The sequence below is a fragment of the Lissotriton vulgaris genome, chromosome 1_1 (genome assembly GCF_964263255.1).
Source record: "Lissotriton vulgaris chromosome 1_1, aLisVul1.2, whole genome shotgun sequence".
NCBI classification, from domain to species: Eukaryota; Metazoa; Chordata; class Amphibia; order Caudata; family Salamandridae; genus Lissotriton; species Lissotriton vulgaris.
In genome coordinates this window covers 98,612,520-98,625,658 of record NC_141685.1, presented here as the reverse complement: position 1 = coordinate 98,625,658, position 13,139 = coordinate 98,612,520, and the positions used below count along the sequence as shown (strand labels likewise).

Genomic DNA, 13,139 nt, shown 5'->3' with positions numbered 1-13,139 from the left:
GATTATGAATAATGAAGATAACGCATCAAACCAGCACGAATTGTCAAAAATAAGGAGCTCCAAAAACATCAGTGCAATCAGAGGCAGAGGACAGATCCAGGAAGAAGCAGTCAAAGGCAATTCAGTGAGTGTACGAGTCTGAGCTCTGCACCTCGACACCCCAAGACGAAGAAATAACCTCAACAAAACTAAGACAACAAAACTGACAAACCACCTGCTGACCAGCTTTGACCATGAGGCCGGTATGAGAGTTGGAGGAAGGTCTCGTGTCTATTTGGGATCCATAGCTTGGAACAAACTCCCTCTTCAGCTTTGAGCTGTTAGCAACATGATAATGTTTAAAAAAAGGTTGGAAACTTGGCTTTTTGTCCATGTTTGAAACAAACTGATTTACTTTCTTTTTGTGACCTGTGCTTTGCCCCGGGACACTCTTTGGAGTAGCTGTACACATTACAAGTCGCTTCACCATCATGATGTGGCTAGAGTAGTGCTTCGCTATTGAAACTGGCAACAGACCAGCATTCAGTGCTCTAGGTGTATTGCAAACTCTTTCTAGCCAAACCACAGGCACCAGGGAAAACCACAACGAAGTGGAGCCGAACAACTGAAGGCTAAAGGAAAGCGGGGATCTGCTCTCTGAAGTACAGAGTATTGTCCCAATTTGCACCTACCGGAACGAAGATTAAGCTTTACCCGCAAGCATGCGAAGCCATTATCCATTCTAAAGATGCAATCACCCACAAGGAAGCCTTACTGATATTACAAAAGTGGCAGGTATTTAGGGAGTCTTGTATTTTATTGTTAAATCGGAAATCAAGCGTCCACAATATCACACACATACAGGGAATGTGAAAATAACGCAAGTGGTTTATTAACTATGCTGACCCTTCAGGAAACACGGTCAGGAGAAAAATCGTGCAATTCCACTGAATATGTCAAGAACTTTAGCCAATTAGAAACCATAAAAGAGCATCAGCGAATACAAACAGGGGAAAAACCATACCATTGCAATGAATGTATAAAGAGCTTCAGTCGGTTAACAGACCTCCAAACACATCAGCGAACACACACAGGGGAAAAACCATACCATTGCAATGAGTGTGTAAAGAGCTTCAGTCAAATTTCAAACCTCCACAGACATCAGAGAATACACACAGGGGAAAAACCATACCATTGCAGTGAATGTAAAAAGAGCTTCAGTCAAATGTCAAACCTCTTCACACATCAGAAAATACACACAGGGGAAAAACCATACCATTGCAGTGAATGTGTAAAGAGCTTCTGTCGGTTACAAGAACTCCAAAAACATCAGCGAACCCACACAGGGGAAAAAACATACCATTGCAAGGAATGTGTAAAGAGCTTCAATCAATTATCAAACCTCCACACACATCAGCGAACACACACAGGGGAAAAACCATACCAGTGCAGTGAATGTGTAAAGAACTTCAGTCAGTTAACAGGCCTCCAGAGACATCAGCGAATACACACTGGGGAAAAACCATACCAGTGCAGTGAATGTGTAAAGAGCTTCAGTCGGTTACAAGAACTCAGAACACATCAGCGAACACACACAGGGGAAAAACCATACCAGTGCAGTGAATGTGTAAAGAGCTTCAGTCAGTTAACAGACCTCCGCAGACATCAGCGAATACACACAGGGGAAAAACCATATAATTGCAATGAATGTGGAAGTAGTTTTAGGGTACTATCACACCTCCACACACATCAGAGAACACACACAGGGGAAAAACCATACCAGTGCAGTGAATGTATAAAGAGCTTTAGTCGGTTAACAGACCTCCGGAGACATCAGCGAATACACACTGGGGAAAAACCATACCATTGCAAGGAATGTGTAAAGAGCTTCAGTCAGTTAACAGGCCTCCAGAGACATCAGCGAATACACACAGGGGAAAAACCTTACCATTGCAATGAATGTGGCAGTAGTTTTACTTACTCTTCAGCATTAAGAAATCATCAGCGAGCTCACAAAGGGCAAACAAATCTTTTAAATGCCATGAATGCTTGAAAAGCTGAAGTCCATTATCACTCCTAAGCAGGCATCAGCGAACACACGCAGAAGAAAATCCTTCAAGTGCAATGAATGTGTGAAGAAATGTAGTCAATTATCAAGCCTATGTAGACATCAGCTTACACACACTCGGTAAATACCGTACAACTGTAGTGAGTGTAGAAGTACCTTTAGGAAATCTTCCGCATTAAGGATTCATCAGTTAATGCACACAGAGAAAAATCCTTCAGGTGCAGTGAATGTGTGAATATCTTCTGTCAGTTATTAAACCTTCGGATACATCAACTAACATACACAGAGTAAAAATGAGCATTGCAATGAATGTCAGAAGTGATTTTGTCAATTGCAAACACACCTGGGGTAAACCTTACAATTGCACTAAAAGTGTGACGAGCTTTTGTCAATTTCTGATCCTACATAGCCTCAGCGAACACACACCTTCATTTAACTCACTTAGAAATAATCCTAGAGATGCAGTGAATTCAAAAAGAACTTAAGAACATTAACAATAATATTGACTCATCTGAGGACATAGACAGGAGCAGAACAGTGCTGTTATTGTGGGATGAAGGAATTACAGGAACAAGTATATAATTATGTGGGTTATTCAAATACCAGATGAATGAAGACTCGACTAGAAGAAATGAAGAAAACCAAAGATTTGTAGAATATTGAAAGTGTCTGTTCCCAGTGATTGTTCACTTCGGTGCACATAAAAAAAACAACGCTATATAACAGGAAATCCACTGGGAGACTAGCTCAATGTGGAATAAAAGAAAAGAAACACTGGTGGTTTTTATTTGGCGATGAAGATTTACAAAGAAAAACATCCAAGTGTTCCTGTTCATGCTACCTGTAAAAGTGTAGGGATGAATATGATTCTGCCTGCACACATTGCTATATTAGCATAAGTGAGTTAGTTGCAAAAACGCCATTTTGCTGCTTTTGCACATGACGCTACATGTCTCTGTTTTTATAAAGACAAACTGCTTGCTTTTCCTTCACATGAGAAAGGTCTGTTTTCCATATCTCCAGACTCACACTGCAACCTCAAGTCTGCACAAAGTGTTCAAGGTTAAAATAACAATGTATGCTGTTGATGCAGGTTGATCAGCCCACGCTCTAGACACAACACAACACAAACACAGCTGCTCATTTCTGAAACTCAGGTGCTTTTAATATTGCACAACATGCATGAGACTAGCACTTGGAAAAAACCTTTCAATCGAGAAAGAGCTGTGCTGATCTGGGATGTGATTCACTTCACCTGACTTTGGAGGTATGGGGTTCCCGGTTTTTACCTGGAGATCTTGTATTATTATAATACCTAGCTCCTAGCAAGGGGAGGGTGGTACACAAGGCGCTATAGACCTGGTTCCACTATCATTATAATATGATTTCTCCCTTTGTATTTCATGGAATTGTAACAATATTGATAGTATTGATTCTATGCATCTTTTTACTTATGTTAGCAAAGATACTGCATCTTAGAGCACGTAGTTGAAATAAACATTTTAAACTATACCGTGTCTCTGATTGCTCATGTTGTGGACATTTATGAGAATAAAAACAAAAGAGTGTTCTTGATTCCCACTATTCCTGAGAGGTCCCAAAGTCGTTTTTTCATTGGTAGCTTCGCTGTAGTACGGAGAATGAATGAGACACTGTTGTTAGTCGGATAGGGTTTCTGGGCACTGAGGTGGATTTTTGGTACACCACAATACACTGAGGTCCTGGTTTCCTGCGCATAGTTCTGTGCATGAGCAGAATTCCCACAACATGGCGCCCAAAGTCTTGATTAGTGCTTGTATCTGTTCACAATACCCTCAACACCTTTTCCGGTTAACAGGCATGACGGATTAACCTACCTATACGAATGTGTTATAGATTAATTCAAGCATGAGATTAATAAAACGGTTCACATTTTGAATTACTACTCTTTTTTGTTGTACTGCAATTTATATAAATAGTTTTTCTTCTCTATGTCCTCATGGGTGATATTGACATAGCTCACCATAGTTGGGCAGCGCTCCGGCGTCATCTGGCGCAGTTTGGAGTACCAGACGATGGTATGTCTGTTATCTTTGTGGTGATTGCTGATTCGGCATTCCCCTTTGAGCTTTTCTACTCTTTGGTCACGTTTCCTGCAATAAATGCGGATGAGGATACGTTTCATACATACACTCACACTGCGATTCCTGTGAACTATACTCCATATAGGACACAAGAGATTCCAATTTCGGCATGGCAGCATCATGTTTGGTTTAATGGCACCCTCCCCCATACCGTAATTCCCGTTCGGTTAGGTCCCTTGTCAATTCCTGGGGCCACTTGACCAGTCTTAGGTGGGTTCACACCATATCCACGTTATCTCAATGCTCCGATTGACGACTTGTGTCAACTTTATATCTTTTTTGTTGGGGTACATAGGGCTTAGGTTCAATATGTTTCTTGCAGCGGAACAAGTTTTAATAAATATTCTTTAAAAATGCCGACTCTGTAAGCGGCACAACGCGTGTGAATTTAAAAGCTACACGCGGTAAATAAGTCTTGTTATAATTTTAGGAGCCGTGCGATAAAGACAAGCTATCCCGGTTACACCTTTAAAGAAAAGAATCAAGTGTGTACAGCCCACCTCATGTAAGAAGCCGTCCGTTTGGACTTAGACGTGTTGCTCAGGTCGGATACAAATGTATCGATCTTTTCTCTTGACACAGGGAGCGTGTTCCCCTGCCGGGCTTGGTGATTGATGGTAATCAGGATATAGTAATTCAATCCAGTACCTACGCATCGGCAAAGGTACGTTATATAGCAAACTGGTGGCAACAAACGACGCTGGTGTTGGGTACACAAGATTATGGGTCCAATATTGTTACAATTTCTTTTATCAGAACCTGCTTTTGAAAACAGAAGCACAGGCGAACCACTTGCCGCTATTAAGACTCCGAGCCTGGAAAAGAGGTAGGAATGAGTAAGATTGTATCTTCTTCCTCCTCCCCGCTTCGTGTACATAAATGAGTGGAGAAACTCAGACTTTTTCCTTCTATCACAGGCAGTCAACATAAAATGTCCTGTTTCACAGCTTGAGCCACTTCCTTGAATACAAAGATTCATAAAAAAGTTTTCCCTAAGCCTGACGATACCGTGAGAGGCCAGGACATCAGAGACACACAGGTACATATTTTAGATTGTTTAGTGCAAAACCAGGAAGAATAGAGGCTTCACGCTAGATAATTAAAACTTTATTGTTTTTCTGCATTTTACACAGAAAAGTGACAAAGCGCTGATGACAGTCTGGGTACTGGTTTCCTCGGACTAGAAACGCGTCGGCACATCTGAGGGAGCAATCAATATCACTAAGCGTTTGAACTAGCTCTGGCTGGTTGTAAAAGTCATCCTTATTTTAGGACGTGCTCCTTCCTTTTGACTTTGTCTCTTCATTCTTTATGAATTCAGATTCACTTTTTTGAAAATTTCAATTTTTTGTGTTTGTATAGTGAATTTTTTGTGGAATGTATGATACTTGTGTTGGAATTTAAATGTATTGAATGTACAGTTTTTTCCTTTTTTGCGAAACTTTCAAAAGAAGAATGAATTTTTTTCTTCGAAATAGACAGGTATAAATAAAAATACCGGGTCAAACTCAATAAGTTTGTGTTTCTCCTATGATCTGAAATAAGTTTTTGAAAATTAATTGGGTGTAGACATATTCTTGTGTTTTCTGGTTTTGGATTATCAATATTTAAATTCACATTGTCGTACATGTGCGGTACAGAACACCCACAGTTCAGCTCTCGTTAACAGTCTGATGCGAAATAGATTTAAGATCAAACGAGACATTTCAAATGGCTTTTTTTAGTCATAAGCGGTCCTCCGTTAGTAGTCAATGGACTGCGTTCACTTGTGGCGGCAAGCAAAAACATTTTAAAAGATTGGCCATGGGCTATAAAAACAGCCCAGGTGTCTTTGCCACACGTGTCGTCTCTTTCTTAGATGGCATTGATCCTGATGCGTACTCGTACATTGATGATATTTATCTAATGGATGACAAATTATGGCTGTATATGTGTCGCATTGAGCGCATCATAGTTATGTTTGCGGACTTCGGTTATAAATTTATCTTTGCAAAGTCAGACATTGCGGAGTTCACAGTGTTGTTCCTGGGCTCAACAATGAAGGTAGAGGACTTGCACCTCACTTCCTGGAGAAATGCGCATGTTTATGGTCTCCTACAACTCTGAAAAAACTACAATTCTTGCTGGGATTTTTGAATTTCGGGCGTATTTATATTCCCGATTATGCAACCGGCGATAGGATCTAAGCATTCTTATTCAGTGGCCTGCGCAATCGTGGCTGGTACCATGGTGAATGGAGAATTCAAGTCCGATGTCATGCACACGCAGACATTAGGTGACTGTACCGCCCAGTTGGCAGAGCTACGTGCTCTAGTGCTGGGTTAGTGAGAATGAGGGGTAAAAGGTCCCAATCCCTTACTAGCCGTTTATTGAGCAATGGCCCCTCTTTTTTGTCAAGCTTGCCCTCGGCATGGGGAAACCCCTAACCTCCTATTATAGCAAAGTTTGAGAAAGGTGCGTCAGGGCAAGCTTTGTTTTTTATAGTCTATTATGGAAAAATTCCAATCGCACGAGACTACTCGTACCGGCATTACACCAAAATCAGGGAATCCCTATTAAAGAACGTCTGCCTCTCGTAAATGTTATTCATACTCTTGGTCACCAGCGTGTAGGAGTACACGCTGTTGGCAACAGTCTTGCTGATGAAGCAGCAAAGACCGCAGTAGCAACATATGTAGTAGCAGCAGTTACAAGATCCAACAGTAAGAATGATGAAGACATCTTGGCAGCTATAGCTGCTACAGAGATCGGTGATAATTACCCTAAGGGTTTCCCTTCTAAATACCCTTATCATTTAAGTCCTGATAAGGTTCCCTATGTGAGAATTAACAACGTGACAGGCTGATTCCTCACGCGGACCGCAGGTTACCCTTGATAACCGTCGCTCGCGAAGTCATAGCCTCGGCTCATGCCGACGTTTCAGCGTATGTCTCTATCTTACAGCAGCGTTAGTGGTGGCGTGGATTGTATAAATAAACTTGTGAATATGTCCTTTCTTGTTATGTATGTCAGCAGATTAAACCTTCAACTGCTGCACGGCCGCCACAAACTCCGCAGTTCATATCTAATAGACCACTTGGTTGTGTTTATTTAATCACTGCTGACCTTTTTCTGCTGATACTGCGTATAAGTATATCTTAGTTGCAGTGGACGTTTTCTCTGCATTTGGCCACAAAGGAGTGCTGATGCTTGAACTGTCATATGAGATTTGCATGTCTTTGTGGGAATTTTTGCATGTGGCACCTTCCATTCTGATCAGGTCCAGCGTTCACCTCTAAGGTGTACAAGGAAGCCATGGGGTCTTTGGGGGTGCATGTGAAATTTTTGTCTCCATACCGACCTGAGAGCAATTCTGTTGTGGAGCGAATGAACCGTGACTTAAAGCAATCTTTGACAGCTAGGGTTTTAGGTACTACGTGCACTAAATAATCTTCCTAGAAGATCTCTGGGTGGGCAGACCCGCACAAAAGGCTTTTTGGCATAAAAATGTTTGTCCCGGACCTTGATGGTCTAGACATGGCGGCGACAGCCGTATTCTTTGACGTAGATAATCATTCTGCTGTGTTACAGAACCTATAAGAGACTCGAGACAGTCTTTCAAAGGAACACTTGCCCTCCACATATGGAGCTGAAGCTGCTCTACAGATTCCGGTAAATTCCGGTAGTTAGCTGGCTACCCCAAGTTGGTGACCTGGTCTGTGAGAAGGTGGAGAACAAGGAGTTCAGCCCCTTGTTTCATGCACCCATTCCAGTGCTTGGAATGCAGGTCACAAGAACATTCATTTTACCACCACTTCCTGGTCGCAAGGGAAACAGGTACGACTCCATTGACAATGCCAAACTACGAGTGGACGAATCTTCTTAGTATGACTCCTGCTGTCTCTTGTCCAGCACTGCTGAGAAATTCTGTTTTGGCCTCTGCTGACACTAACATCCCTGACCTTGCTATAGAGATGTTCACAGTCACTAATCCATTATTAAATTCGCCAGCTGGCGATCCACATGAAGATACTGAGTATACATATCCCACAGATTTGTCATTGCCTGGTATGTAAACAAGTCTAGCTGACCAGTCACTTTTTTCCTTTGACTCTGACTCTATAACATCGAGTGCACCATTGAGGTTTTCTATTTTTGTTACTTGGTTTAAAAGACATTTTTTGGTTCCACCTTGGACTTACATGTGGTTGGTTCTCATCTCCTTTTTTTGTTCATGTCGATTGGATTTGTGATGGTATTTTTCCGTCTGGTAAATGGACACTATATAACTGAATGATCAAAAATCTGATTAATTGATGGAACTTTGGCCCCACACTCCTCATCACACATCATGAAAAGAGACCAAACTTTTGTCAACATCACAGTGTAGCCCGTGCTAGATGTTATTGAATGAGATGCTGTAAAATTTCAAATTCATGGACCCACAGAGGTGGTTAATGTTCCTAATGTACTTCGTGTTTCAATGGGAGATGTTGTGAAACACAACATACGTTCTGATGATTGAGATGTTCAAGCCATTGAAGCTCTCTTTTCCGATTTGAAATATTATGCTGCCTTTGATGCTGAGGATTTATATTTAGACTCCACAAACTACGCCGGAGTTGTGGAAAGCACACAGTATTTGTTGTAAAACAACACCGCTATGACAGAAAATTAAATGTTGAAAGAGAACTGTCCACAGGGGGCAGAACGTAATTTATTGGTGCTGCAATTATTTAGTGCTTGGAATCCCACTTTTGGAAATATCCCTGTTTGCACCCACTGTTTCGAGGAACTCAACACACATAAGTAACTGGATTGTAACCAGCAATCTTTACTGTTTCTTCTTACCTGACTGGCGGATGGTTGGAGCCTGCTGAAAGTCCTGCGGTCACCTGGGAAGCTGTGCTGGCCATCTGAGGAGTTCGAGTCATCTGGAATCATCCCCACCTTCACCGGACTGCTGAAGACCAGGTCTGCACTGGGTCTGCACTTGGAGTGCTGGCGTCGATGCCCAGGTGAAGCGTCCGGAGTGGAGCGCTAGGGGCGGACTGGGCAGAGCCTCAAGGAGCGGTCCTGGGGCACTCGCGGCAACTCTTATCGAGGCAGGCTGGACAACTAACCCGAACCCCTGGGTGTGTCATCGCACTGCCTTGACAAAGGCTCTTGCTCCCGACGACGGCATTTTCACCTTCCTCCTGGCCCCCAGCTGCTGCTGCCCGCATTGGCGATCCTGGTCTTTGCTTCGTGGATCTGCCCGCTGCCCGCATTACCGATCTTGGTCCTCGCCTCATGGCTCTGACTTCCCAAGGCCCCCTTGATGTTCCCAGGACCTTTGGGAGCAGACCCGCAGACTGTGCCCGGCGATGCACACAACGATCCCGGTGCTCTCTGCTTTCCGAAGTTCTGGGATCATCGAGAGCTGCATTGAAGCTTAAAAAAAAAAATGCTGATGACACCGATGATTGCAATGAAATGCCGATGACACCAGCTACACAGTACGGAAACAGCTATGACACACATAATTGATGGTGCCCTCCAAAACCTAGATCAGAACAATACCTGCCTCCTCATCCTACTTTATCTCTCTTCAGCATTTGACACTGTCAAACACGAGAACTTACTCGAGCTGTTAAATATCAGAATGGGTGTATCAGGGACTGTACTCAAGTAGTTTACTTCCTTTCTGCATAGCCGGTCTCAGAAATTCAAGAGCAACAACTTAATGTCCCCACCTGTGCCTGTAACATTAGGCGTCCCACAAGGATCTTCCCTATCCCCAACATTGTTCAACCTAGTCATGGAGCCACTCACCACTTTGTTACAAGCATCTAATGTACACTTTCACATGTACGCTGACGACACCCAACTCTATCTCAAATTACAATCCCCCGAAGACATCAAACTTCTGAACTCAACGCTCAGAAACACCCAATCATGGCTAGCCGAAAATCACCTCAAACTCAATGCTCTGAAAACTGAGTTCCTTCTGATCTCACCTCCCGCGAAAATCTCCACCACTCAAACATGGCTTAAGCACCTAACTGCACTCAATGTCCAACCTACCATCGTGGACTCCGCGATATCCTTAGGCATAACCCTTGAGGCCAATCTCAATATGCAACATCATATCAGCAAGGCAACTAAGGGAGCTAATTTCCAAATCAATACTTTGAGGAATCTTAAACCCTTCCTCCCAGCTAAGGACTTCCAAACTGCTGTACAAGCCCTAGTCATTCCTCGGATAGACTACGGAAGCGTCGCCCTCTGCGGACTCCCCCTATCAATAACCGCACCCCTAAGAGCCTCTTTGAACGCTGCTGCGAGACTTATCACTGGATCAAAAAAACTATTTAGTACCATTAATAAAACGCTAAACTCGCAAACTCACTTTTATTAACGGTACTAAATAGTGGAGGCAGACAGCTTATTAGCATTTTTGAATTCTAGTGATTTCGTGTGTAATGCGTTTAAATATTGCTGTGCGTTTGGTATACCAGTGGTTCTCCACTAGCTGTTGCGCACATGGCTGTACATCACAACTCGCCCAGCTACCTCACTCAGAAGCTGACAATCTCAGGTGGCTCAAGAGCCACCAGAAGCACAAAAAATCTTCTTCTGAAACCTCGAAGATTCTGGAAGGAAAATACTTATAAACGCTCCTTTTCAGGAATGGCACCCAGGATCTGGAATGCACTCCCTCCAGAAACCAGACTTATCTCCTCCACTGCATTTTTCAAGAAGGAAGTAAAAGCTATCCTCATGGCTAAATTCACCTGAACATTTACCTTGGATTTATTTGAGACTCTGCACCTACTTGTACTATTTGTTTTGTCTGATCGACTATGCTCCTTGATGTGCCTACCCTATTTTGCTACCCATTTATTACCTACAGCTATTCTGTGCTCAAATAGTCTGTTAAACACTCTCTTGTTTTTCTTACCCCTTGTTTTGTAAAGCGCTCAGATATCTGCAAAGATCTTGTTCGCGCTATATAAAATTTTCAAAATGAAAAAAATCCTTCCTCATGCGAGAACTGCATTGGTTGCCAGTTAAGCAGAGGGTAATGTTTAAAGGGCTGTGCATTGTGCACAAAGCCCTTTATGCTAGGGCGCCAAGCTATATGAAATCCCGCCTGACTCCCTACAGGCCGGGCAGGGCGCTACGATCTGCAGAAGCTACCCTCCTCACTCAACCACGCTGTAGACTGGCTACAAAAGGTGGTCGCGCCTTTTCCTATACTCTCCCAGCATTTTGGAACAAGTTGCCAATGGAACTGCGGAAGGAAACCAACTTGTTGTCCTTCCGAAAGAAATTAAAAACAGTGCTCTTTCAGCAAGCGTGGGGTGGCCTTTAATTTATGACCAGCTGCTTTCTGTACTCGGCTGTGTGGATCCTGACAAAGCGCTTCGAGACCCCTGGGTTATAACGCGATATATAAATCAAATAAATAAATAAAATAAATAAATAAAATAAATAAGCTCCGGCCTTGTGACCTCATTTCAAACTATATTTGGTGTGATACTGGCATTTTTTCATTCTATTTTTTCCAGCATCTTTGGCGGCTTCCCCGTGTTCCATTGCCTGGATTGCCAATGCGAATGGGCCTTAAAACTCTGTCTCTCAAATACGGTGTCTCCTGCTCCAGATTTCGACCATTTATTGAGTCCCTTAGTGGCTCATGAGTTTGCCTGTTCTGGAATCGGGATTATGGTCTGTACAGCAGAACACTGAGTTTTGCCAAATTGGGACATATATGCGGCTGCGCATGACTTCCTGGAACGAGGTTATCTTGAAGAACACGCAAGTTGTCCTCTGATTGTGCTAGAGGCTCCTGCAATTGAAGAACATGTATGTTCATTTCCGTTACTAAACTGAATGGTGGACTCTTTGCTGACAATAACAATGGCTTCCCTTTTGGAGGCTGTTGCGACATACTGTGCATACACGCTGATGGATTCGATTGGCCACGATCCAGCATGCGATGCATCACTCAAGTTTTTTGCTTCTCCCCGTGGTGTTATTTTTTTTCTATCACTTGCATTTTTTTTTCTTTTTTAATAGACATTCTTTTCTTTTTGCCCCTTTCATTTCCTTGTGACCCATTTTTTGACAAGAATGAACTTATTTCTGTCTCGGATGAATTTGAACTCTGCATTCTTCTTATGTTTCTTTTCGTGCATTGGTCCGATCAAGGGAGGGTGTATTCAGGATACGGTTCTGCCTGCACACATTGCTATGTTAGCATAAGTGAGTTAGTTGCTCAAACGCCATTTTGCTGCTTTTGCACATGACACTACATGTCTCTTGATTTTCCTTCACATGAGAACGGTCTGTTTTTCATATCTCTAGACTCACACTGCAACCTCAAGTCTGCACAAAGTGTTCAAGGTTAAAATAACAATGTGTGCTGTTGATGCAGGTTGATCGGCCCACGCTCTAGACACAACACGAAGACAGCTGCTCCTTTCTGAAACTCAGGTGCTTTTAATATTGCACTGCATGCATGAGACTAGCACTTGGAATAAACCTTTCAATCGACAAAGAGCTGTGCTGATCTGGGATGTGATTCACTTCACCTGACTTTGGAGGTATGCGGTCCCCGTTTTAACCTAGAGATCTTCTATTATTATAATACATAGCTCCTAGCCAAGGGACGGTGGTACACAAGGCGCTATAGACCTGGTTCCACTATCATTATAATAGGATTTCTCCCTTTGTATTTTATGGAATTGTAACAATGCTGATTGTATTGATTTTATGCATCTTTTTACGTATGTCGGTAAAGATACTGCATCTTAGAGCACGTAGTTGAAATAAGCATTTTAAACTATACCGTGTCTCTGATTGCTCACGTTGTGGACATTTATGAGAATAAAAAGAAAAGAGTGTTCTTAATTCCCACTATTCCTGAGAGGTCCCAAAGTCGCTTGTTCTGGTTTGTCTAATCATTGGTAGCTTCGCTGTCATACCAAGAATGAATGAGGCAC

General features: G+C 42.7%; 1 protein-coding gene across 1 annotated transcript; it reads left to right on the top strand.

Moving 5' to 3' along the window:
* The first annotated feature begins 794 nt into the window (after positions 1-794).
* On the top strand, positions 795-2,184 carry LOC147737565 (uncharacterized). Its single transcript, XM_086936500.1, has one exon. The coding sequence runs from the start codon at positions 878-880 to the stop codon at positions 2,030-2,032; it is 1,155 nt and encodes a 384-aa protein (XP_086792626.1). The 5' UTR covers positions 795-877; the 3' UTR covers positions 2,033-2,184.
* The last annotated feature ends 10,955 nt before the right edge of the window (positions 2,185-13,139 follow it).